Source organism: Bactrocera neohumeralis, chromosome 6 (genome assembly GCF_024586455.1).
Source record: "Bactrocera neohumeralis isolate Rockhampton chromosome 6, APGP_CSIRO_Bneo_wtdbg2-racon-allhic-juicebox.fasta_v2, whole genome shotgun sequence".
Lineage (NCBI taxonomy): Eukaryota > Metazoa > Arthropoda > Insecta > Diptera > Tephritidae > Bactrocera > Bactrocera neohumeralis.
In genome coordinates, this window is record NC_065923.1 from 80,718,515 (window position 1) to 80,746,104 (window position 27,590).

General features: G+C 34.5%; 3 protein-coding genes across 4 annotated transcripts in view; 2 read left to right on the top strand and 1 right to left on the bottom strand.

Annotated features, from left to right (window-relative positions):
• LOC126762150 (uncharacterized) lies at positions 1-26,521 on the top strand. The gene is made up of 2 exons (XM_050478689.1): positions 1-532; positions 22,661-26,521. The coding sequence occupies exon 2, from the start codon at positions 24,449-24,451 to the stop codon at positions 26,417-26,419; it is 1,971 nt and encodes a 656-aa protein (XP_050334646.1). The 5' UTR covers positions 1-532; positions 22,661-24,448; the 3' UTR covers positions 26,420-26,521.
• LOC126762146 (uncharacterized) overlaps positions 1-27,590 on the top strand; it is a 57,245-nt gene that overhangs the window by 16,266 nt on the left and 13,389 nt on the right. The gene's annotated exons all lie outside the window — the stretch shown is intronic.
• LOC126762163 (cuticle protein 8-like) lies at positions 19,269-20,296 on the bottom strand. Its single transcript, XM_050478707.1, has 2 exons — positions 19,589-20,296; positions 19,269-19,528 (listed from the first exon to the last, which is right to left on the bottom strand). Exons 1-2 carry the CDS (start codon positions 19,869-19,871, stop codon positions 19,317-19,319), a joined length of 495 nt encoding a protein of 164 aa, XP_050334664.1. The 5' UTR covers positions 19,872-20,296; the 3' UTR covers positions 19,269-19,316.

The following is a 27,590-nucleotide window of genomic DNA, read 5'->3' on the forward strand; positions in this document are numbered from 1 at the left end:
GTTGCGCTGAGCGGATGTGGTCGGCTCTTAGTCTAGCCACACGAAGCATTCATACGGAAACAGTGCACAGCGCGGGTAGAAGAAACGTTTATTCACACAGCTTCCCGCAACCGTTGCTCCCCAATACGTTAATGTCACAGTGTGCTGTGTGTGTAAATTAATTTTTCTTCGTATTGCTGTTTATGTGGCGCCCACATATACAAAAAAAAGAACATGAAATAGTTGTACGTACTTTCGCCAGCGATTTCGCTAATGCCATTTATTTAATCACCGCTAACTTTAACGCCAACACTTGTGTAAATATGTGTGAATCAGTGTGGTGCAACTTTCAATCGTTGTGTTTAGAGGAAAATAAATTCTGGCTGCTAACGAAGTGTGAGAAAGCGTACAGTATATGAGCAATGCCTGTTTGTGTGGCATACTAATAGGCGCCTTGACGAGTATGAGCAAACTAAAAGCTGTCTCGAATGCAATTGTTTTTGTGTGAGCTAAATATGATTAAAAGTTAAGTTTTTAGCCGTTATTATATAATGTAAGTACTAAAATACCAAAGTGTACAAAATGAACCGAAAATTCATACTTATGAATGTATTTACATAACAACTTTAAACCATGAGTACAAAGTCCAAAAAAGGTGAAATCAATAACGCAAAAGTAAACCTCAGAATATCGGCTAAACTTAGCAAAGAGCACGTGCTATTTAACACACAGCACAGATAAGAAATCACACATCTGTAACAACAATCTGTATTCATGAAAAGCATCCTCCGATTCGTTTACATTTTCCGAATTTTTTTTGGGTTGGTTCATATTTAGCTCAAAAGTGATATATTTTTGGGTTTATTTTATAATAAATTAAACAATTTTTTTTGTCGTTCAACTTTATTTGGTTGCAAACAACTTTATTGGAAGCCAAACACTGATGAGAGTTGTATGAAACAGATTTGCAAATATTATAAATAATTAGTAAATGAAACCGAATGGTATAAAATAAAATTAATATATTATTTATTATATATGTATGTATATATGTATATGCACCCCAGTTTATGCGTCTATTTTCCCGCCAAAACAAATGAAAGTTTACTCACTTGAATCTAATCTACTTGACATTTGTCCAGGGAGACAATCTCTCCTTTGATGAGTAAGTTGCAAATATTTCGGATAAGATCCCAGCTAAAAGTACCAGTAATAAGATACCAATTGATGCAATCTATACCCAGCAGTACATACAAAACTAATCATCATATTAAAAGCTTGGCCAAGCGATGTTAACTAATGTAGTTACTGATGTATCCTGTACACACACTATTCTTTCCATATCGAAGTTGATAAAACAGTTTAGTTATGATGATCGACAGTATAATGGTCGCATACAAATTTCCGATCGAACATTTTTTCTGTACTGAATTTTATTTCGATGCGGAATGAATGACTATACTCATTACAACGTGACGCCTGTACATTCCCGAAAAAGATTTGGTAAAGTCTGCCAAAGAACAATGTGCAAAACATACCGAGTTTAATGATTTTAGCAAACTTCTACTTTAGCAGTTGGATAGCTTAATAATGCCATATACATTCGATATATATTGCATAATAATTTAAATATCTAAGAGAACATATTATATTTGCCAAACCCTTCCATTGCCACTTGCCTGGTTTACATGCTTACTTTGTTTGCCATGATGTGAAAAGCGAAAATATGCATGCACATTTCGCAAATATCGGCTGCACATCACCTGACGTATATGTGTTTATATGTAAACATATATTATATATACATACATATTATCTAAAATCATTATAGGTCTAATAAATTTGTTTTTATCACCAAATTCCACGATAGCAACAGTCTGAAGAATGATATTAACTGTGTGAGTCATAATACTCGTAATACTCATAATACTATGAATATGTATAATAAAACGACAACCTGTAAAGTCTTTCCCATAAGAAAATTGGTATTTTTATAACGCAAACAAAAACAAACACACACAAATGTTTATACTATTTGTGCGCCTTGCAGACGGCCAACCCCAAAGCTTTTTGTGGCGCGAAACTGCCCCATAAAACGGTCAATATGTGTCGTAAAATGGCCAATATTTTAGCACATATTTGCACACGTGCACGTGTGTGTTCGTGTCGCGTATAAGCGCGCATGTGAAAAAGAAAGCCCTTCTCTATTATTGTGTATGTGTGTACATTGCCATTTTATTCAGGCGGCACTCCTACAATATCCGTGTTATGAATCATAAATTTATATGCAATGATAGACGTAAATTGATAAACGTAGACGCATATGTGTGTGTGCAGGCTTGTTGGCATATGTGTAAATTAAATATTCGCTTATGGGTGTTCATATGTATGCTCCTGACGTCAGACTCTGAAGGAACGCATAATAAAACTTCACGAATGGAAACCGTCTTTCTAGGCCTCAAACACAAAAAACCAAAAATATTTGAAACTAAAACAAAAGGGAAAAATACCCTTCATATATACAAAAGATTCCATCCAAGAACTTTTATCCGTGAGTTTGTATGGCTGCTATGTGCTATAGTGACTCGATCTGAACAATTTCCACGGAAATTGCACCGGTTTCTTATATAATAAACAATGTCAAATTTGGTGAAGATAATTCGCCAAATGAAAAAGTTTTCCATTCAAGCACTATATGCTATAGTGGTCCGATATCGATCATTCCGACGAATGAACAGCTTCTTGTTGAGAAAAGGAAAGATTTCAGATCGATATCCTAAAGACCGAGGGACTTGTTCGCATATACGGAAAGACAGACGGACATGGCTAAATTGACTCAGCTCGTCACTGATCATTAATGTACATGCTTTATAGGGTCTCTGACATTTCCTTTTGGATGCTATAAAAATTGTAACAAATTTTACATACGTTGTTCAGGGTATAAATATGTATCTATACGAATATATACAGTTATATCAGCCCGAAAGCCAACTAACTTCGGTTGCATAACTTTCTAGCACAGTTTTTACGAATAAGTGGCCCTAAAGAATATACATATCGTCACCAAAATGCGAAATATCGTATGATCAAAAAATCGAAATTGAGTGTTTCATCGACATTTTAAGTTATTCTATCCTATATAACCCAGTTTTAACTATTATTTAAATAATGAACAAACATGAATGAACATGTTCCATTTTATTACGTGTTTCATTCTTTCCCCTGTAAATTTCCGAAAATGTTGTTACGTTATTTTGCATTTTAGGTGACGAAATATAACCAGTCTCTAGCAAAGCAAATAGGTGAAAAGGGGTTTTTGCACATAGTAACATGTAATACATTACAATATACTGGCCCATTGGGAAAATATTTTCAAATCAATTTCAATTATTCTATGGAGAGAACTGTTTTCAGCAAGTTTGGTTTACGTAACTTAAGACGATATTTAACTATATATGTACATATAAACTCTGGCAGGAGGCGTGACATAAAAAATGTTAACCTCAAATGGCCCTGTTAAATGTTATCCTCTGTACTACTATAACTTATATTTTCGCATCTCGCTCGTTATCATCTTTACTACTTACCATATACTACATATATGCGTCTTGTGTAAATTTTAGTACTTTTTATATTTCTTCCGTTAAATTTGAGGGCATACAGTGTTGTGAAGCACAAACACATATATATGTACTCGTATATTTTTCTGCTATGTAGGCATGTCTGCAGATAATTTGACTTTGGACCATTGGCTAAGAGTCTACCTGTCGTGCTGCGGTAATATAAATCATAAATCAAATTTAATTTGAAGCGTGCCTGCCATATTATTAAAAGAAAAGCTTTAAAACACAAAAGAAAGGAAATTATTAATATTGTTGGTGTAAAGTTTAGGAAAAAACAAAATTAAATGTCTTGGCCGCAACTTGACTAAACAATCTATGAGTTTCTGTGGTGTCAAGGAATTTATTTGCTCTGCTAATGGCTTTGTGTGGCTTATTATTTTTCTTAGTTATACAAATAAACAATTTAATAAAGAATTTTTAGCTTTTTAATGCTTAGATTCATTAAATTTATGAGTTTTCGCTGACACCATGGCTAATGTAAAGCATAAACACCGAGACTTTATAGTAATCAGCATAATTCAATTGGTCCTTCGCTCATTAGTTGGGGAGGTAACCAACAGAATAACAGTCAAATATATTTATATTTAATTGTTTAAATCAAAACAAATTCGAAAAGACTTTCGCTAATTTCATCATAAATCCTCCATGTAACCCTTTAAATGTACTGATTTGTTTAATCAAGTGGAAAATCACTTGCGGAGGCAGCGGAACGAACTCAGCTAAGTATATTACATATGAAGATTTTAAAGTGATTGCCAATTTATTGTATTTGTCCTTCATGCTCTCCACTAAGTATAAAACATATTGGATAGCTTCAAGTGGCTCGAAATCACTTCATACAAAAAATGATTCCCCTACAGTTTGTAGTTGTCGAAATGCCTGCTAACGTTACACTCAAGGCGTTTCTTATTGTTGTTATTGTTGTATTATTACACTTGTTGTAGACACATACTTATGTATAACACATTCAACAACCCTTTCACCTTTTTCACCACACAACTAACCAACCGTGCTGTAGATGCCCATTATGAAGTTGGGCATTAGCAGTCGTTGGCAGCTCACTTCTTTATAAGGTTGAGTAGATGTGCATTTAGGAGCAACCACAGCAAACTTCCACTTCCAATTTATCTTGCTTCTACCATTTTTACTTGCGCGCTAGGCTAGCTGCTCGAATGAATGCAATGGTGACTGAGCAAACTGAATAGATTGTTCACTTTCGCCACTGATGCTTTTATAGCCTACACCGAGAGTCAAAGTGTTGTTGTTGCTTATGAAAGTGATTTAGACGCTGCCCGGTGACTGTTACATAAGTCATGGTTCGCAATATTTTCGCTTCTTTGACACTACATTTGTCAGTAATTTGTCAATTTTGTTTACAGTTGAACATGAGACATACATATGCAGAAGTGGTACAACTATTGTTTGATTAGTCATATGCATTTGACGGCAATAAAATATGGATAGGCGAATGAATGGATAGACAGAAATGCGGATTCGCTTTGTATACATTGTTTTTTAATCGAGGAAGTACTATTAAAAAAATACAAATTTTCTGATCCTACTAAATTTAAAAATATGTAGTACCTTCGGTTGCGTATACGCACAGTGGTCCCAATGAAGACATTCTTGCTGCGGGCATATTTCGCCCGTGAAACTGATAAACCGCTGAACAAAAGTGCTTTAATCAGATAACTATCTTATTATTAACCGATATATTAACCTTTTTACCTGCACACATCCTTACATTCTTTTTTGGTGCAGATGTGACAATGTACGGTGCGTGTGAATGTCACACTAATGCATCTAATTTAAGTTAATCAAATTTGGCTAACAACAACAAAAAATACCCTGTCTTAGGCAATAATCCATGATGAGTTTCGTGAAGATACCAAGTTAAATGAGAAAGTTTTTCATACAAGCATTTGATTCTAATCGAATGGTTTGCATGACAGCTATACGCTATACGAGTAGTAATCCGATACGAACAATTTCATCGCAGGTTGCAATATTGCCTTAGGCAACTACCTGTGCAAAATTTTTTTAAGATATCTCATCAAATGACAACGCTTTCCATTCCAAGCACTTGGTTCCTATAGTTCAGTTTATATGCCAGCTTTATGTTATAGTGGTCCGATATTGGCGATTTCGATAAATGAGTATCGCCTGGGTGAGAAAAGGATAGGTATACAATTTCTGCTCAATATTTCAAAAACTGAGGCAGTAGCTCGCGTATATATTTATTATATATACATATATAATTTTTGCACGCTTTACTCATAGAAACCAAATTTTGTCTGCTTGAATTATCATGTGTGCTAGTTGTCTATGTTTGTGTAAAACATCAGTCTCGAGCCGTTGATAAGTCACATTAATTGTGTATTCCATTCAATTTGAATGGCAACTGTTGAAACTTTTGATACTTTTAAACACACAAACTTTTCGCAGAACAGTGCGCATATATAAGTGAATGAAAAAAGTTTTATATTGAGAGTCAAATGTGTGCTGAGCTGAAGGAGCAAGCGAACACATTCAAAATAACTATTTGTCAACTTTTCCAAACCTAAACATGATTATTAATAGTTAAAGAAAACACTAACAATAAGATTATAATTAGATGTTTCATTTTGATATCAAAACTAATTGTTAACTCTATTGCAATAGTTTAATTATAGTTAAATTAATGAATTAAATGTGAAATGTAGACCAAGGCAAAAGATAAAGCTTCTATTATTTTAAGAAATTTTATAAGAAGTAGCGTCAATTTCGACATCAAGGCCGCAGCACTGGTTTGATGGCTAGTAATTATCTTCTAAGCGAAGTTTGCCGTCTTAAGCACACCGGAAATTGATTATTTGTGCTTTGCCTTAACGATGAAGCATGTCAATGAAATTTTATCATTATATTGTAACATAAATGACACATTACGCTTACTCAGCATTTACAGCGAAATTATGGCATTTACCGTTAACTCTTTCGTTTATTTTTTATGTAATATATGTATATATATATCTTAAGATGTAATATTAGCTTTTCTCTTGCCCCTAGCGGCCCAATTAAAAAGTACTGATGTCTTGTTATTTAATTAAGTACAAAGCCATTAATTTATTTACATAGCAAGCTTTGTGTTTCTAATTGAATTCTGAATTCAATTTGGTTTTTGACAAGTGCATTCGATTATGCAATTTATGTAAATCCTAGATTTTGCATTGTTGATGATGGCGTTGGAAGCAAGGTCGTTAAAGCACTTTTAAAATCACCACCGTTTCCATACAAACAGCATACTATATTACGGCAAAAAATGTGAAAACAAAAACGTTGCATGCAAGGACTTGCCTACATGAAGTTTAATGTTTCTACATATATTCACTTATCACCTCAATCAACATATTGATGGGCGGGCGCAAGTGAACTATAACAAAGCTTCACATCACATAAACTTCCAGGCACTCGAATCGAAATGAAGGATGCGGAAAATGCGAATATAAAGTCAAAGAAATTGGCAGCTCAGGAATTTGCTGGCAGGTTGTTTTAGTGCAATGTTGCTATAAAATATTCGTTTTTTGTGCAATTTTTGTGTTGAAATAACTGGAAAGCAATTACATTGTAAATTATTAAATATAGACTAGCTGTAAGAGATAACGGGATCTGAAAAACAGCAACCGATTTCAAATTTCGTCTAATTTACTGGTTCTTCTGTAAAAAATTTCCAATCAAACTAACACATTGAAACACAACTATGTATGCCAATAATATATATTTCTATTTGTGTATGTTTATAATCATGAAAGTTTTATTGTGTCGACTGTGCGGGATTATAGGTTTATTCGAGCTTAGCGTCAAATATAAATCACGCTTAATCTTCACTAATAAAATGTGGTGAAATGTCCGTTAATTAGTCTCCAGGTGTTTATGCGAACGCATAACGAAAATTCAGTTTTCCTGTAAGTCCCTTAACTTTAATAAATACATAAGACATTTCTGATGTTGAATTACTTCAACTCACAGTGCACCACTGAGTGATGTTTACTTTCATATATTTTGCAGCGGAAGAGAAAGAAGAAATTATATTAACATTATATTCAAAAATATTTAGGAACTGGTTTTACCGGCAATTACAAACAGATATATCTTAAACTATAGTAAATATACTGATATTTAGTTGAACCTGGGAATATATATAATTTACCTCTGTGCAATTATGATTTTAATCTTCCAATTTGCAGCTGTTAAGTTTCGAATAGATCAATTATTTTTTCTATTGAAGTTAAAACATGAATTATAATTTCGATATAAAAGACATTGACTAATTTTTACATATTTTTGGTTCTCAGTGGTTTATAGCTACGTATATAACCTATTCAAAAGATTCCAGCTCTAAACATATTCGACGCAGTACCCGCTAGGGGAAGCAAAGGAAGAGGAAGACCTCAACTCCTTTGGAGAGATCAGGTGAAGAAAGATCTGGCTGCACTTGGTATCTCGAATTGGTGCCAAATTGCGAAATGAAGAAAAGGCTGGTGCGCTGTTGTTAACTCGGCTATAACCGCGTAAGCGGTGTCTATTTTAGTAAAAGAATAAGAAGATATAACCCATTATATCACTATTAAAACCATTGCCTAGTGGTAGAAGTTTTCTAGAGAATTGTGCAAATTTTTTCCATTTTCAAAAAATATCGCCGAAATTGTCGTTATAAGTTACGCTGTCAGTTAATGGTTAATAACAGGCGACAGCTGGGATTTACAAGATTGTGGATGTCAAACTCTCACTCACGCAAACACCATAGTGACTAAACGGCTTTTGGTGATGCTTGTATGTGCGTACACCACATTCATATGTTTTGCATTGTCAGCAAGTTGCAGAAAAGTTTTCGAAAATAACGATCGATTTGTGGATTGACATAGACAGAATAAAGCAAATATATATATGTATCAATAAAAAGGCCAAATAAAATCGCAATAAACGCCAAAAAGTAAACTCGGAACATAAGCAACCCCAACCAGCCTAAAGTGAGCCAGTGCTAAGCAAGCTCTAGCTTTGACATGACACAACTCTCCTACCTCACACGCTTTTTGTATGTAGCAAAAAGTATTTACGTTTTCCTCTTTTTATTTCGTGTTAGACAATCTGTTTACGCGTAATATCCTCGCACGCTCCTACTGCGAATATTCGACAAATTCAGACCTAAAACCGTTTGCGGTGGTCGGTCGTTTATTGGTAGTGACCATCATTGAAATGACCTTGCCAACGAATTGAATGAAACTTAAAGTTAATTACGTAAATGACGTAAGAATGTCTTACCTCGTCCATCTTGGCACTTTGGTGCAGTTCGCCTTCGCCTTTGAGTCTAGTACACTTTTCTGGTTTGGGTGTAGTGCAGTTACTTTTGCTCCGTAATGAATTCGTGCACTCTCTTCTACCTGCCAATGTTTGGTTTGTTTATTTAGCGCTTTCCTTTGGCAAAACAGCGTTTCTTGAAATAGTATCTCATTTATAACGGCCTTTTCGCATTTCTTTGCGTATGCCATTTTAATTTTATTTTCACGATTTTTCAGTGCTTGTCTGTGTGTATCCTTGGGCATACTAAGGCCAATACGTACAGCAAGACGATGGCAAGGCTGGGTCACGCTTCATTCAAGCGCTGGGCGCTAGCGCGTATACATATTATGTTTAGCCTGGTGCTAATGCGCCCAACCGCTACTTATATAATTAGGCGAAACTTTAATAGGTTCCCTCTTGCGTAAAGATGTTAATGTGAGAAATGTAAATGGCATCAAGAGAGACACAGAACAGAACAGAACAGGAGTGTGGGCAATGAGGTATTTACAACAAAGTTAAAGAGGACGATAATATTTAATGAAGTCAGTATAAATTAGATATTTTACATGTTTTCTCGTAAAGAGTATATGTATATGTATATATAAATTAGCATATATTCTACGAAAGTATAAATGTTTATTATCGATTAAAGCATATTTTAGTGTATTTGGTAATTCATCCAGTCAAGTTCTGTTGTAGTTCCATACCTTTAGATGGTAGAATGATTGCCGAACTCAATAGTTTTAAATTATTGAATAATATTTCAAAAATAAAGAAAGCTTGGCGGCCTTGCTTCGAAAATTTCATACAAAATATGGTCGGAATAGTGTTTTTCACTTCTTCACTTGTGAAGAGATTAATTGAAATGGCGGCATATTTAAATTTTGCGTTTATTTTGTGTGTTTTAGGATTTGTGGGTAGATTTATATCTAAGATTGTGATTTCTCTCTTCGTAATTTTATAATATTTTTAACAGCCTCTTCAACATTTTAAATTTTTGAATATACTCAATAAATGATACAAATGACTATTGTCCAAAAAAATTATTATCTGAAGGTATTAAGCTATTTGTTGTTTTAACACATGTTTATATATCTTACATATGCTACCTTATGTGCATACAACAATTGCTATCAAATGCTCTACGCTTTTTTTCCTATGCCCCACTATCTTCATCGATATACATACATATCTTCTCGACAAATAATACTCCGTAATCAAATGTGAAATTGTACAATCATATGCACCAATACACTTGCTAATTGCCGGAAGTGAGTGGAAAAGTAGGAGCGTAACTTGTGTGAGAGTCCTTCATTCCTGCCACAGGAAATCTCGCCTATTCAACGCCATCGCCACAAAATGCAATAATGACTTGTATGCCATTTTGTTATCGGCATGAGTTTGCTGTTTTGCTTTTGTTTAAACAATTTCATTTTCACGAGTCGTGTATGTGTGTGTGTGCAATGTGAGGCTGGATTTCATTCAACCTTATGGGCGCCCAGCCCGTTGGTGTTGCGTTTAAGCAGATTGGTGTGATATGTATGCAATTAATTAATGAAATGGGCCAAATACAAATGTTCGACCAGTTCTGAGTACACAGTCTCGCTAATTTCGTTGATCTCATTAATTTGTCGTGCCAACACAAGGCTTAATTTCCGTCTACAATCCCGAGAAATACATATTTGATTTGTGAAGACGCTTCAATATACAATATTTCTGATCAATTAGTCTCATTAAATATTTAGTATATTGAACGATATAAGTATAACATAAAAATTCAACAACTTATATGGTTGGATTTCATCCATTTTGAAATATTATGGATGCAATACGCGCTAAATGGTTAAAATACTTAGTTAATTAATTAATTATTCTGCTTTGTGGCCATAATATTTACAGCCTATATGGGGTTTCAGCAAGCATTAATGTCAACTTATCTTCACATAGCTGTAGAGAGAACTTTTCTCAAATCATGCTACTTTTAGAAAAGTGTCAAACGCTTTTGGAATACTTTAAGCTACCAACCGTAGGCCGTTACTCCAGTGTGAAGCGAAGAAATGCGTGCTGTTGACTTCAACCCTCATTTCATTCAAGCAAGCAATCGTATTATGTATGAAAGGTATTTACCATTCGAAAACTCAAAAAACAGCACAATTATTCAAATTTGGTTTGCATGTTAAACACTTTGGTATTCTCAAAAGCACCATTCACGCGAGTGGTTCTTTTCATGGAGGGTTAAGTACCAGAACCATCATATAAATCAATGACAATGGCAACGCTTAAATGTACATATACCATATTATTACATTGTAGTCCGCCTGTACACGCAGTATGTCCCAATAGGCATTTTAAAAGCAAGAATAATTATCATTAATAATCACTGCATAATCACACTTTAGCTATTAAGAAATTAATTTCAGAATTAAATTTATGGAACACACATTTTAGGCATTTAAAAATTGCTTTTTTGTCATGTTGAGTAAAGTATAACTAAATGTCGAAATGGAAATGAGGTTAAAGAATTACAAAATCTAGTAGTACTTGAATATCAAGAGGTCGTGGTAAGAGTAGTAAACTTACCAAAAAGAAATCGGGTTTTTGTATGCTTAACTTTTATTTAATAAAATTTGTTTTCATATTACTTGCCGTTAGTTTAGCTGTTTGGGTATGAATTGTATATATCTTATATAGGAAAATTGCCCTTTAGGGAAAGTTGCATTGCTTGAAAGGGGTTAAGTTTTAAAAAAATGGTAAATGGCACTGCCGTATATATGTACATATGGTCGTATAAGCATATATTAAAAGGGTATTCTAGTCTAGAAATTTGAAAAAATCGATTTTTTTCATAGTTCGATTGAAATATTCAAAAATATCCCCTAAAAGAATTTTTTAAAATTCAAAACTATTTTGAAGTTGTTGCCGTTTTAGTGTCGTGGTAACTGGACTGGTTTAGCGCATAACAACTTTTTTCAATGTAGTTGTCACGACATCTCAAAACCCTCGATATTCGGGCCTCTAGAATGCCACCTAACGAAATTACTATTTATACAGTACGTTGGGAAAGTAAACATAGTTACTATGCAATATTGAATTTCCCCACAGGTTGACTATACTAAGTAGTAAATGTATACGTATTTACAAGCAGAACAGCTCCGTTAACTTGGTCGCGCTTCCCGCGCGTAAATTGTTGAGCGGTTATATTTGATTTAACCTTTTGACTCGATGATAACCTGCAGCGCGTTGTTTAAAGTTGCGTTAATGGTGAAAGAGCCTCTCTCTCTCAGCTGTGTGAAATTAATTGTAAATATCCAACGAGCTCCCGTTGTTTCCGCGGCAAAGCAAAAGGAATACACAAAATCTATGCCACAGTGTGCATAGCTGTTAGTATAAGTGGGAAGTCATACAATTACGCATATAAAATTGTCAATTGTGACTTTGTCAGGTATTTGTCCGAGCATTTTTCTCATACATACGTATATTTGCGCAAACATAAGCTTATCATATCACATATTCCCATAATATTCGGACGTTGTGTTGATGGAGTCTCCATCCAGCGTTGAGCCCACTCAAATCAAAGAAGTATTGCTCATAGATAGTATTTTTATACACAAAAGTGTATGTAGTGGGAATAATATATGCTAAGTAAAAGAACAGAACCAAAGAGAAATATGAAGCAACAATAGGCGTATTGGTGAAATCGTAGCAGCAGCTAATTGCAAATCATGTTTAGCTTTTCACCTTTAGCATTGCCTTTTTTACTTTCAGAATAAGCTTATGCAATATTCAGTAGAGAAGTACAGCAAAAATGCATAAAGTTTTAGTAGAGGCAGGTTGGTTTTATATGCCTTCGTGACTCCCACATTTATGCTTGTTTCCAACATTTGCTGACGTCAAAGTCAACGCGAAAGCCTCGTTCTTTTTTATTGCCAAAAGGAATAGCCCAGCGGTCGGCGAGTGCCGTTCAGGATGTATATTTGTAAGAAGAAAGTACTTAGCTCCTTCTCTTTTATTCACGCACATACATATGTATATCTTCTTGTAAAAGTCGTCTATTTGTTGCGTTAGCCCTTACAAGTTGCACATAAAGTCTTCTCGAATTTTCTAGTGTGCAGTCTACATCACTCTACTGCTACAATTATTATTTTTAAGTGCATACATACATACATACATGAAATGTGCATCTGTCTCATGTAAAATCTTCATTTATTAATATGAGTTGCATTGCATGCGTCTTTACGAAAAAGGCAAAATTCGCAAAAAAAATGTCTTTGAGTTTTATTTGCAGTTACTTTTTTCCTTGCTTTCTGTGTGTGCAGTCTGCAGTTTTGTGCGCTATCTCATTCTTCTAATTATTTTTTGCTTCTGCGGAGACTAAGGAAAGTAATCCATTAAAGAAACCTTTGGAGGATAATTGGCAACTTAAGGAATATAAATGTACAGGAACCAGAAGTAGCATTTATATTTAAATAAAAAATTAATTAATTATCCATTGAACGCAAAGCATGTATAAGAATCTGTATATATATCAAAGCGGACATGCTGCAAAAGAGCATTAAAATGCAATTTGTGAATGTGCAATGCAATGAAGGAAACGGCGAAATTTAAATGGCAGGAGAGAACACCTAAAAGTTGCCTAGCAAGAGCCTAGTATGCCATTTCGTTTCAACAGAACTGCCATATTTCATAACCATAACTAAGAATGCTCCAAAACGAAAGCGCATGCCAAGGAGACCAGTTTAACTCACTTGTTGTTGTTTTTCGGTTACATCAAGAATAAGTGCCGTCGAAACTTACATAGAAGAGGTTTTGTAAAAATTACAAACACATTTGGTATATTGGTAAGGTCAAGTCTTCGTTGCCGTTATTGTGGATGCATTGAATTTATTATTGCTGTAGGTTGATTGCATAACGGATATTAAAATGGTGGAAACTCAGTTTGACTACCTGGCTTTTCAAGTATTGAAAGTTGGCAACAATTTATATTTTCATATTTTACAATAGTTCCTTATTTTTTCTTACTTTGGTAGCCATATTGCACGACCACTAACGTACATAGTAAAGTGTCGGTAAACTGAGCATTACTCTAATCAATATACAGAGTATTAATTTTACCAATTCTTACTAGAATACAATAAACAACTAATTGAAAATAAAGTTTTGAACACTTTTTCGGTTATTCGGGTCTAGAGGCTCGAATTTCGAGCGTTTTTTGGCAATTTATAAAATATGTGATATCTTTACTATCCATTTTGTTTAATTATATTTGAAGTTGAGTAGAACAAACTTTGACATTAATTAGTTATTAAAGCTAATTCTGCCGATAGCCGATTCTGATAAAATCATATAATAAACATTATGCACAAAATTAGGCACATATGCCATATGAGTATGTTTATAAACCACTATTAAATTTAAGCTACGCTTACCCTTCTTTTCTGGTGTGCATCGTGATGCTATCTGGAAAATAGAGGGTCATTAAAGGCAGAAGTACCCTCAAAGCTTTTACTCGTAATTGAGTTACAAATATATAAATTTCAGCTGTGTAGTTTTAGCGTCATTCAGTCAAGTTTGCTCCAAATGGTCGCGTTAACGACCACATAGCGAAGAATAATGTTTATTTATTTTCTACTTGTATTAATTGCTTTTTTCTATTAGAAAAATATACAAGCTGATTATATTCAAAACTCCAAATCCACTAAAGGACAGGGAATACTAAGCATATGCGTCAGTAATGCAATACAGTTGGTTTCCTTCCAAAAGAATTTTAGCAGTCATGTAGTTATGTTGCTGCCCGTATATGAAAAATATAGCATCCTTTGCTTTAAAATACTATTTTTGTTTTATAACAATAACAAAGGATGGCGTTAAGAATGTTATGTATTCGCAACCGAAGCAATTATGTCAAAGCATGTAGAAAGATGAATTTATGGCAACTGAAATCAAAAAACACTCCATCATCTCGCATCCCCATATTTATACTAAAGCATATTTATGAAAACTGGCATATAAACATACTCTCATATTTGGGACTTAAATCACGCAAAGACAAAATAAATAAAATACACCGAGTGCTACGACCTGACAACAATGTTGCGTTTAATAACCATAAATTACTTATTATTATAAATACCCAAGACAGTCAGGCTAAAAGGAAAGACAGGGCACAGAAAATATCATATACTTCTATAATGGTGTGGCATCTAGATATGCGCATGCATATGAATGTGTGAACTTATATACAAATATGCTTATGGCTTGCATAATTACTACTGACGTCATAGTAAATTGAATTTAATTCTACTACGCCGTGTGAAAAAAGTGTAGAAGCAAATTTAGGTCTACTATTATACACATAAAAATAGCGCGAGCCCGAATGCGACAAAGAGGACTAAAATCTTCAACACTAACGTTGGCATTAATTTCCATTATCAACGGCCACATACACGTTTAATTTTTCAAAATAAAAGATTGTATACATATAAAATTATCATATATTTGTACATAGGTGCCGAAATTTTAAAATTTACGATCGATTTAACACAGTATAACAAAAAAAATGCACCTTCACAAGCTAACAAACCGTATCTGAAAATTACCAGGAGCAAAATATTTTATTTATACAATGATTTTTATAAATAACTGTACATAAATTGTCAGCATTTGGCATATTCTTGCATACTTATCCACATAACGGTCTTGTAATGGAGCATTAAATAATTGTTGTGATGTGCGCGCTTTCAATGGCGTATAATATTATAACTTTTTATACATATGTGAGTATAAATATATTTAAAATAAAATACACTGTGCATATTATAAATTGCATACATTAGCCAGTTCATTTCCAATCCATTGAGTAAATGAGAACAAAATGTAGAAATGAGTATTTTGCTGCAATTTATTTTGGCTTTTCTATTTTGTTGTCACTTTTTTGAAGAATCTTCGTTCATTATAATTTTTACATACCTACACATAGCTTTTATTCACAATAAAAAAATTTGTTTTTTTTTATTTTTATGAGTAGCTTAAATTCACAAAATTCAATTAGCCGACACTCATTTCAAACACAGCATGCGTATTAGAGACTATTTTTTTATCATCAGCACAACTCTTTCATTTCAAAATATTTACGAACATAATAAATAAATCTTCGCTTTAAGTGTTTACCACTACCTGCTTCGATGTCCAGAGCTTATGGATTTTGCTCAACCCACTACAAATCGATTACGGTGTTGATGGGCTGTCACAATTAAATTATGATCCAATTAATTATCAGTTCGACTCGCGCGGCGACTAATTAACATAAGTGGGCAGGATATCTAATTGAAATCCGTGTGAATGTAGAAGGGGTAGCGAACTTACTTGGTTATACGGCCACGACAAGCACGATATTTCTTATAAATGTAATGCCAAATTAATATTTGACCATTTTCAAGAAAGTTAAATGTTGTCTGCTAAAATATTCAAATTAAATGAGTAAATGCCGTACCTCCGCAAAGACTAAATGGAGTCATATCAACAATTGCTGTCTTAAATGTTTCAGCATGACATTTATTAAGCATTCAGGTATTTATAACCATTTTGCTTTCTGACACTACACCAACAGCTTAGTTAAATGGGCCAACACCTTAAAGAAATGTTCATCATACGCACTAAGGACCATACTCATGCATAATATACAGATGTAAATGAAGCATTTAATAAAATTGTGATAGTGAGTTAACCAATGTGATCTCACAGAAAGACTAATTACTAGCTAATGTTTACCTGTAAAGATATTTTATTTAATACAATATGTCTATAGCTAAATTTAAAGATTCATTCCTGATATGCAGGTGTTGCCACAAAATACTTTGGAGAAAATTGGTTACTTTGTTCCCTATTTCAGTGAAATATATTGTAAGAAGCCATCCATCGCATATTAATGTCGAAGCAGTTGAATTCGTTGCGATTGATTATATTAGATAGCGCCTCTCCTCAGTTTGTGTGATCAATTTGTATTGGCACTCCACTCAATGATGCTGAATAGCGAACATACTTCTTTATTGGCGTAGACTCTGCTAACGCGGCTATAGCCGAAATACATTCAGCGTGATATTTAAATTGACTTGTAAATTTCACACGTTATGCGTTAAGTATATCCTCAAAAAGTGAATTCTATATTGGTATACGCATGTATAATATATTATACAATATAACATGTATAAATTCATATATTATTTTAGTTAGGGAAAAGCACGTATCATGGATCAATATATGACGGACAACAATTTGTCTTCCAATAAAAACGCCAATTAATCGTTATTTCGATTCTTCAAAGAAAGCTGTCATTAAAATTCCATTATTCATTATTCAATTAAGCACATGATTATCATTCAAATAATAGCAACCTAACTTCTGACAACTGCAGCGAACCATTTTTCACTCCATTTAGCTAAAACAAAGCAATTATGTCTTAAGATACTTTAAGTTACACAATTATTTTGCCCAGATAACTAACTAAGTTTCAGTATATTTTCGCTAAAGTGAAACTTTTTGATATTATTATTTTATTTTATGGAAAAATATTGGCTATAGTTAACTGAAAAACCAAACACTAGCCCTTAGTGCTTTGTTAAGCTTCGACTTTACAAAATCTGTGCATTAAGTTAAATTAATATTATGTACCACGCATACTTTTTTCCAAACACTTTCAGTTTAACGAAATCCCATTAGTCCCAAATTTGTATTTTATTTAACTAGCACACGTATTCCGAATATTCTTAACGAATTGTACACACTACACATCTATGTAAATTTGCAAATGAGCATAGCTATTCTGAGCACTAAGTGAATTAATCAAGTGGGAATTGCAAGCTACATACTTCAACGAGCACTTTAAGAGCAAGGGATGTTTCACAAATTACATACCTTTCCACCTTGCTAATGAAAATTCCTGCATACATAGCAAATAGCAGTATCTATGTTCCTTAGCGCATAAGTGTGAGTAGTTGTGGGTTTTGTGAATGCATTTGTGGTTGTAAAATGAACGGTTGACCCCCAATTATGCAAATGCAATACACCGAACCATTTAACATTTACAAGCCTATGAGGTTGCAGCTTTAACACACGAATGCACGAACACACAGAGAAATGAAACAACAACTCATTGATTTAACTTTGGTTCAATGAATTTCCAAAAGCCTATACGACTAATGCTGGCTGCTGCAATTTAGGCGATGTGTCAGCGTTTCACTGACAAAGCTGCTATTACAGGCTGGTTATATACCTATTTAACTATATGGTACTATAGAATAGTGGTAATCATTTGGATTCAGCTGTCGCATTCACGAACCGAACAGGCATTGTTTGCGTTTGTGTGCACCAATACGCTCTGCGCATAGTAAGCAATTCTGCAAAATCTGCTCTTCAACTGCGTGTGGATGATTACGGTGGTAAATAGTTCTTGCAAATAAGCTTTAGCCATTGAAACACATATTATTAGTGATTTGAAATGCATAAAAAATGAGAAAAAATTATTAGCTATAAAAATTAAAGGCTTGATTTTAAACCAGATCAAGTCTTTAATTTTTATTTTTATAAAAATCGCGACAATAAATATTTAATTGTTGTATTTTGAGATTTCATTTCAGTGCACTTTTTTAAAGATGAGAGTATAAACCAATTCATAAATATTCAGAGATTTTTCTTAAAGTTCGTAAGACCACCTTAATAATGTACGAAATACACAAAGTACACAAAGGAAAAATTGACAGCACGAGTATGCACCCTACCGTTAGATGAATCACAGTCTACTTTTTGCTCATTTGTGCCATTGTTGTTCGGCGGTTAGTAGAGTATTTCGTCACCGTCTTCGGCTAATACAATTTGTTCGGATGTACGCATGTAGTATACTTGTATGTGATAGGATGATAAGCGTAAATACGAACATAAACGAAACGAAACGGAATATTTGGATCCTTTATACAATAACGTATGTGCGAATCCAGTTCCGAATATGCACCATAGCAATGATTAAATTTAGTTAAAGGAATCCTTCGAAACTCCTTTCATGGATCAGCTCACACTTGCTGTTTTGTTAATATTTACCTTACTTTTTCAAAGTTTTGCTTTTTTAATTTATTTCAACAGCTTTGCTTAGATACTATGGGTCTAAAACCGGTTTCGACCAACGACTTTTAAGGTGATATGTAAAAAATTTGAATAATCGAATGTATGGGAGCTATGTGGTATAGTTGTTCCATCTTACCGATTTCGACAAATGATCAATTGAATATCACAATACATTTATTAAATTTCAATCGGATATCTCAAAAACTGACAAAAAAAATTTTAATCCTCAAGTCAAAATAGATATAAAACTTATTTTTTAATACTTCGTATCAGAGGTTACACAATTTAATGGTATTGTTTGATTTCCACATAGCTGCCGGAATGTCCTTGAGGATATGGTCTGTGGTTGTCATAGCCGTAGGCTTCCTTATGATAATATACTTTTGGGTTGTGCGCGTGTCCGATCTTCTTCACTATAGCATTGAAACCATTGTGATCATCAGCGGAGTATTCAACCACACGAGTAGTGCCGTCTGATTCAAGTAGTGTGTAACCACCTATTGAAGAAATTAACCCTTAACTTAACTAGACGTTTTTGGCCGAAATTTTTAACTCACCTTTGACGTAATCGCCATCACGTTGTTCCCAATGTCTCTTATTATCGCCAGTGTGAGAATCCTTAACCCCATAATCGAATGCATATTTTGGATAGTGATGTGGTTCGTGTTGCTTATCTCCTAAGATCACATAATTAACTGGACCCGTGTAGCCACCATGGTGAGGCACTTGTTCATGTTGCACCACAGAAGCGTAACTGGTGGCTTGACCCAGTGGAATATGTCCTGCACATACCAAATCGATCGCAACAGCGACAATAACACTTGAAAATAGTTGCCACATGCTAATTATACGAAACCTATGTTTCGATGTAAAGTTAGTGTAAGGAGCCGAGTTGAACTGATATTAACTAAACGGTACTGTAAACTATTTATAGTCATAAACTCTTTTAATTATTTGTACACACAAATAAACATTTTTGTATATGCTAAACAATATTTTACATTATTCAACGTTAGAAGACATACCTAGACATTTATTTGCTGAAACGGTGCAAAAACACCTATTTCGACAATACTCTCTATTATACTCTTGTAACATGCTACACAGAGTATAACAATTTTGTGTTCTTATACACTCAGAACCACCTCGGAGGTCACAGTAAAAGGAGCCGAATATATTTATTTCCATCAGTTCGTTTTTAAGGGGTTACCTGGGTTTCCTCAGGTAAAAAATATAGTTTTTAATAAGTTTTTTCTCATATAAAAAGTGAAATATTTTATTCGAATTTTTTATCGTTACAAACCTACACTATTAAAAAGGAAATTCTAAAATTTTTGGGAAAAAAATACTTTAAACTCGGTCATTGAGACACCATTTCCGGTGACCCTTCCGGAAAAATATGCGCCTGCGTTGGCAAGATAACTCCTTATAGGATCATCTAAAGTGAAAAAATACGTGTTTTAGTTAAAACGTTAACTTGGAACTTGGACGAAGGAGAAACAAATTTGAAATTTACAATAATTAAAATTTCGCGACTTTTTGTTAATATTGATTTTAGAGCAAAATATTTATGTAAAAGTCAAAATATGTGTTTTCTGAACTTTTAAATTTGTTGTGAGTGTATCTAAAGTTCGGCTATGCTTGAGCTTGGCACTACCTTATTTGTTTAATATAAAAACGTTTGTTCGCCATAAATTGGGTATTGAACATTAGGTGTGCTTTGTTTTAGCACCTAGGTGCCGGTCGTTTGCTAAGTGGTGAGGTCGCTGGTTTGATTGAAAATAGTTAATTGTTCAGAAGGTAAGAAAATTGCCCATACAAGTGGAACCGCTATGCGAATGGGTATCAGTGCGGCGGGTACGGGTGTGTATGTATTTAGTACTTTTTAGCGGTCAGTAATACTAAGCCAGTTATATTGAAATTCCGATATGCTTCACTTCTTTCCGTAGTTTTTTGTTGCGCGCTGAAGACTAAAACCCATTTCCAAGTCGTTGTTTTTATTAATAAGCGTGATTTATATAATTTTGCTAACACTGATTTTATTACTAAATATTCGCTTAGACTTCTTAACTGTAATCTGAAAATTATATTTGCTAGTGAAAAAGCCATTAAAAAAACTTATGAGAAGCACAGGTTAGTAAGAACGTAACCACAAAATTACGCGGAATAACTCAATCATGTGGCATGGGCGAACACCATTGCAGGTTTTGAATAAATACTTGTACATTAATAGACTTACAACAACAAAACAATTGTTTACAAATTACCTTGTTTGACCATTACATACGTGACGCAATAGAATTATGGAATCAAAGTATATAAAGGGTATATAAAAAGAGCAAAAAAAGTGGTATGGAAAGCAAAGCAAAGTGACAAATATGTGTCTAAAGCAAAATAATAGGCAGGCTTTTAGTAAAAATCTAAAATACGAGCTGGTGTAATCGTGGTGAAGGTCCATTTTGGCACGACCTTCTTAAGGCATTCGACCGTTTCGCCAACAAATGCTAATACGATATAGCGTGCGGCATAAAACAGTTGTAAATATTACATCTGTATATATGCTAAGTTCTCGCCTGTGTTTGTATGCAAAATTGTTTCTATATGAGTTCGCTTAATATTTTTTATTCCTTAGTCCTTAGTCAAATGCACAAATGGTGTTATTATGGAGTACAAAAAATATTTACAAATTAATGCTTGTGGCCCTTGGATTGGAAGTTAAACACTTGAGTATACTATATATACATTTTATGTTTTGTGCGATTATTGTTTAAGCTATGAAAATATTTGTATAATACCTAATGCTGCCCCTGAGTTTAAAGGGAATACTTAGCTATCAAAAGGCAAACAGTTCTGTTCTGTTTTGAAGCGTTGGTGGCCTCCTTACAAATATTGTAAATTTTATTTAATTTGGTTAAACCATTTAGGCAAATTGTTGCCATTTTCCAAGCACTTCAGCTACTTATAGAGGTTTTGTCGTATCTTCAAACTTTTGCTGCTTTGTACCGGCTAATTGTGTTGGTATGTTTTTGTTTACATGTTCGTTTAATGTTCCAGTTCTTGTGCGTAATTGAATTATCGTTTGTGTTTATCTAATAAATTAAATATTCAAAATTGAAATTCTACGAAATGTGTACGGCAGTGTTTCAGCAACATACAGCACTACAAGTGAGTATCAATTATATGTTAACTTGCGAACAATGGAGAATTTAACTGTGATATGCCTTTTGGTGTTTTCTAGAATCTCAAATTGTTGTATTTTAATGGGTGACAGTTTTCATGTAGTAAGCTGCTACAGTGGGAAATACGGTGCGAGGCTTTTTATTGTCCGCTTTAACAACAAAAGTAATATTAGTTATAAACGCACTTTCATTAACCTCATCAATATTCAAACTACAAATACTAAGTTGACGTAATTTATTGAATACGCACGAAAGGGGTCGAAGTTTTCCCAAACAGTTTCTTGCAAATAGTTTTACGCTGAATTCCAAAGAAAGGATAATAATTCCCTTTTCGTGCGTCACTTTCGCGTTATAACATAATACTCTTTCTTTTCGCATATGTCCGTTTTAGTAGTTCAATCCTTGAATATATTTATTAATGAATCTTTATTTCCAATCTTATACTTTCAGGTAAATATCTCCAGAAATGATAGTATTTCTAGGCACGCTTCTTTCCAAAGCAAATATGCGGAATGTTTAGAAAAGTCAAATATGTGTTCAGAGGTATCCTGTTTTGATATATTCATATATGTGTTTAAAAACGTTTGAAATGCACACATGTAGGTAACATTGTATCCTCGTCTACTATAAATTAGAACGCCTAAAAGTATGTCACATCTTTGGTTGGTACACGATTGCTAACTTTGCAAATGTCAGCTTTGAAGCAATTTAGCTGAATATCGTTGATTTAGTAGTGGACAAATTTGTTTGAACTACTTATAAATTACTTTTTCTATTTTTCATCATAATTATCACATTTATGACACTTTACACCACAATATACGCAGTTGGCAATGCGCTTACTTCCATCGCTCTTGGGAAATATATTGCTTTATCGATCAAACATTGGCCGTCAACCAGTGCACATGTTTGTGACTTCCTTTGGGTACTTTTCGTATTTGCTTTGACCGCTATCAATCAAAGTGTCAAAACTTAAATATCTAAAAATATGCAAACTAAAATTTAAAAGTTTTATTAAACTACGCACGGTAATATAATATCATCTGCTTTCTTTTCTGCTAAATAGTCAGTGGCATTAGGGAAATTGTGCCTCTAGTTCCCCCTGTGCGAGCCGCCTCGTCTCGTTTTTCGTTTACTCTTAATCCTATATATGAACGGGTACCCAGCTGATAACCTACTAAAAATCTAGTTATTGCCTGCTTGCATATCCTAACGCATTGGGACTTAGTATCGGCGCTACGGAGAGGAATAATATGAATTAGTTGGATAATGAGCAGAAATAGATACCTGGCTTCTGCAGCGTAACAAGGAGCTGCTGCATTTATGACACTTTTGTATTTAACTGTTAATTCATACCGAAATGGCTTTGTACCTTGTTAATTTTAAGGCCACCGGAAGTGCCGTAGTAATGGATTAGCTCAAGTATATAAAAAGCACGCACGCAAACACTCCACTCAGGCATGTAACAGTAAATGTGTAGTTTAAATTGTTTGCATAGTATTAGACGATTGCTAATATCTACTAATAATTCTGACACCATTGGCATATTTTTTAAATCAAAACACACAGGTTTGCAAACTTTATCGTTCGTAAATGAAAATTGTTTCAAATCAACTCTTTTCGCTTTCAAATCCCACAAACATACATACTATACTGACATTGCTTTATTTAAATTCTTTTCAAACATTTTTCATAACCCAAATTCATTTTTTGAAACGGTGTGCCATATTTTTTGGTCCAAAATATGAATACCGAATCATTTTTAGTAGTCCTAACGATGTTTACTTACAGCTTATAATAAAGCACATTAATGCGTTGAACAACAGTTTAAATAAAAATTTGAAATTGATAATCAAATGTTTAATTGACGAAAGTATTTAGTTGATTAGAATTAAAAACATTGAAATTCAATAAAGAAACATCAAAAAACCGTGAAAACATTTTCAAAGCAGTGTAAAACTTCGGATTAATAAAATCAAAATAACTAACAATAATTCATAGAACATCTGCAATGATGTCTGACATAAGTAAATCAAAATATAGGGGAAAATGTGAAACGCTTATTTACATTTAGATTAGAATATAACCCACGTCTACATTATCTATACGCATTCCACTGGCGGAATTCGACGGTAGGCAACCACAAATTATTTTCGCATATTATGTAATCAGAGAAATAATGCAAAAACATCAGAAAACGATGTAAAAAAAAAGACAACAAAAAACTTCCCCACACCGATGGACAGTTCACTAACGCAAATACAAAGAGATGAACAAGCAATCGAAATAAACAAAAAGAAACAAGTTCAACTGCATATAAAGCGTCGACAAGAACTAACCCGCCAGAGGCATTCTAAGCGAAATGAATTGATTCGCTGCACAGAAAGTGTTCGCAATACATTTTCGACCAAATTGAGCAAAGTTAGTTCCATAAAAAAAACTAAGACCTGCACGAATGCAAGTGCAAAAACTAGGACACCTTCAACAGTATCAGCCGCAGTTGAAGTTGGCGATAGCGATGTTCAGTGCATGAGGGACGACAGCGTAGACGTAATGGGCGGTGGCTTCACTTCCGCAATAGCAATCGTACATTTGCAGCAACAACAAAACGTTGTTAAAAACGAAATAGACGTCATTGCAGTGCCAACAGTAGGCGAAAACAACAAACCAATTTCCGTGGACAGAAAAATAAAAATATCAGCGCAAATGCAGGAAAAATTGTTGGACAATATACAAACGGAAAATGACGACCAAAAAAGTAAAAATACCTTCAATATAAACAACACAAAGAAGGAAAACAAACCATCTACAGCAACAGTTAGAACCATAAACACCCGTCCAAGTTCGTCAGGGAAAAATAAGGGTTCCAAAGAATCATGTGGCAGATTTGCCGAGAAGTTGAGACGTTCATTCCGACGCGGCGAACATAAATCACTTGAGATCAAACCACCTGAACATAGATTGGAGAATCTCGGCGGTACAAATCATAGAGAGAAGCAGTACTCTCCAGACGAAAAAAACAGCAGCTGCAATAGCCTTATTGACAGTGGTGGTGGACACAGTTTCAACTTAAAACCCTTCGGCATTAGATCATTAACTCCACTACAACGCAATTCGCATTCTATATTTTCGCTAGGTCATCTGCCTAGCCTGGGGGTCGGTGGAAGTGCAGACTCGGGCGGCGGTAGTAAATGCAGTGTATACAGTACGGCTGGTGGAGGACATATCAATCCGGCGCTACTTTTGGACAGTCCTGACGCAGACACACCACCTGAGTATGCATATCATCACTTAAGTAGTGTCGCAACGACAAACTCGAGTACCTCTTTGGAAAGTAACTTTGGCGAGATCGGCGAACGCACTTCGTCTTTAACCAGCATCAGCTATTGGGCGTGGCATCAATCGAACTCCTCTATGGGTGGCGAGGTAAGCACTAATAGCAACAATGGTGTGTCAGAGGCAAGCAATTCCGGACGAACGGTGGGCGACATTGGTTTAACAGCGAAACAGCATAAACAAAAGCAAAAACTAAAATCACAAAGCAGTAGTAAAAGTGATATTCAACAGCAACAAGCAAGTCGTAGTTGCAGCATTACCAGCGAGAGCAGTTCAACGAAACTCACACGTCTTCAAAATCTTCTTTTTAAGTCAAGTAATGAAAGCACAAAAAGCATTCATGCGCACTCCAATGAGGGATTCACAGCTTCGTCTCATAATTCTTCTTCAGGTGAATGGGAGAATTTGGGGTTTTCAACAACTAGCGGTAGTTGTAGTCACGTAGCCGCCGATTTTTATGTCGGTAGTTTTCCAGAAGAATCCGATGATATTGATAGCGCGTTTACTCTAGCCCAACCAGCAGATAGTAATACAGTTGCCACGTCAAAGCCAATACTAAAACGTGCTGACTCAAATGAAACAGCCGGATCGTATTATCAATATACGTTAACCTCACCGAATAATCCTTTTTTACCCGAAATTATCGCCCGCACCTACCATAGCGTCTATGATGAGGAGAATGAGCCGCTCGAGAATAACATGACGAATGTTAAGTATGGTCAGGGAGAAGACCCGAGTGGGTTAGAATTGGATGGCAGTGGCTCGCATTCGGCTCAACTACCAACCCCGGTATATAGTCGAGCGGCCTCGCAAGAGTCTACACATAGTGATAGCGCTATCTCAGCTAACAGCTACAGTGAAAAGCAGTGCTAATGTAGAACTACCTTCCAGTCCTATTAACAGTTCATCATCAACTCCGGGGCGACAGCGTCGTAAACTGTTCATTTTGAATTCGCCTACACGACACTTGCTACATCAACAGCCATCTCACAAACCACAACCACAAGTTACTACTCCAGATACCTCTCTCCGTAAATCTACACCATGTACTTCCGCTTCCGATAGCAATGTTATAAAGAGCCTTAATCCCTTTCTTCCATTTACGAGTACTGTTGAAGGTATCAACAACAACAACACTGGCACAACGACCACATCAACGACGACTAAAACACCAGCCGCGGCAATATACAGCGCAACGAAGCGTGTGCCGCTAAAGCAATCAGCCGTAACATCTCCAATCGCAATGCCGCAGGATTTAAATACAAAACGCGAGGAATTCTTGCGTGCTACCATGAAGATTTGCTTAGTAGTCTCTCCGCCAAATAGTAAATTACAGGTAAATGCCACTAAAATGCCTCCCACGCACCCTTCTAATGAAATTATATACATTGTTACATTACATTATACTTTTTTATATTTATACATTTTTGTGAATAAATTAATTAGGTTTACTGAATTTTAATTTTGTTTTTGTATATTTTTATTTTTAATAAGTTAAAGTAAAGAAAAACAGTATTACTTTAGTTTTCATTTCGTTAAAAGCGTTATTATATTATAGCCACGTTTTTGAAAGATCGGCTAATTTATTCTTAAACCATATGCAATTTATAAATCATACTCAGTTTTCTTTCTGTGCCTGAAAAAATTACTTAGTATGACCTTTCATCCTTCTCAGCTAAAAAGGAAGGAAATAACGGGTCACTAGTATAAGAGTGTGTACTAATTTTTAATCTACTCACTTGCAGCATTTTACATTAAAAGTTAAAAAACAGTTTCAGTTGAAGTGGGAAAGTGGGTGCGCAGTTCTCTCTGTCGTTCTGTCTTTCCCCAGGTTACCATATGACTTTTGTTAGGCTTTATTTTGTTGTTACCAAGTACTACAATTCAAATTTTTGCTGTGTGCTATTTTTTTATTTTTTTGTTGATATCGTTTTTGAATTTGTTTTGCTGAGAATTTGCATAATTTACTCGGTAATTGTTTATGTTGGACTTTTAATGAAGCCAGTATTTTCTTGCACCCTTTTAGTTATTTGTTGTGTAGTTT

Bases quoted from the DNA above. Each gene is read 5' to 3' on its own strand.
- LOC126762163 (XM_050478707.1), bottom strand. From the start codon at position 19,871: ATGTGGCAACTATTTTCAAGTGTTATTGTCGCTGTTGCGATCGATTTG. The intron at 19,529-19,588 runs GTGAGTTAAAAA...TTTCTTCAATAG, and splicing joins TGATGGCGATTACGTCAAAG to GTGGTTACACACTACTTGAA.
- LOC126762150 (XM_050478689.1), top strand. From the start codon at position 24,449: ATGGACAGTTCACTAACGCAAATACAAAGAGATGAACAAGCAATCGAA.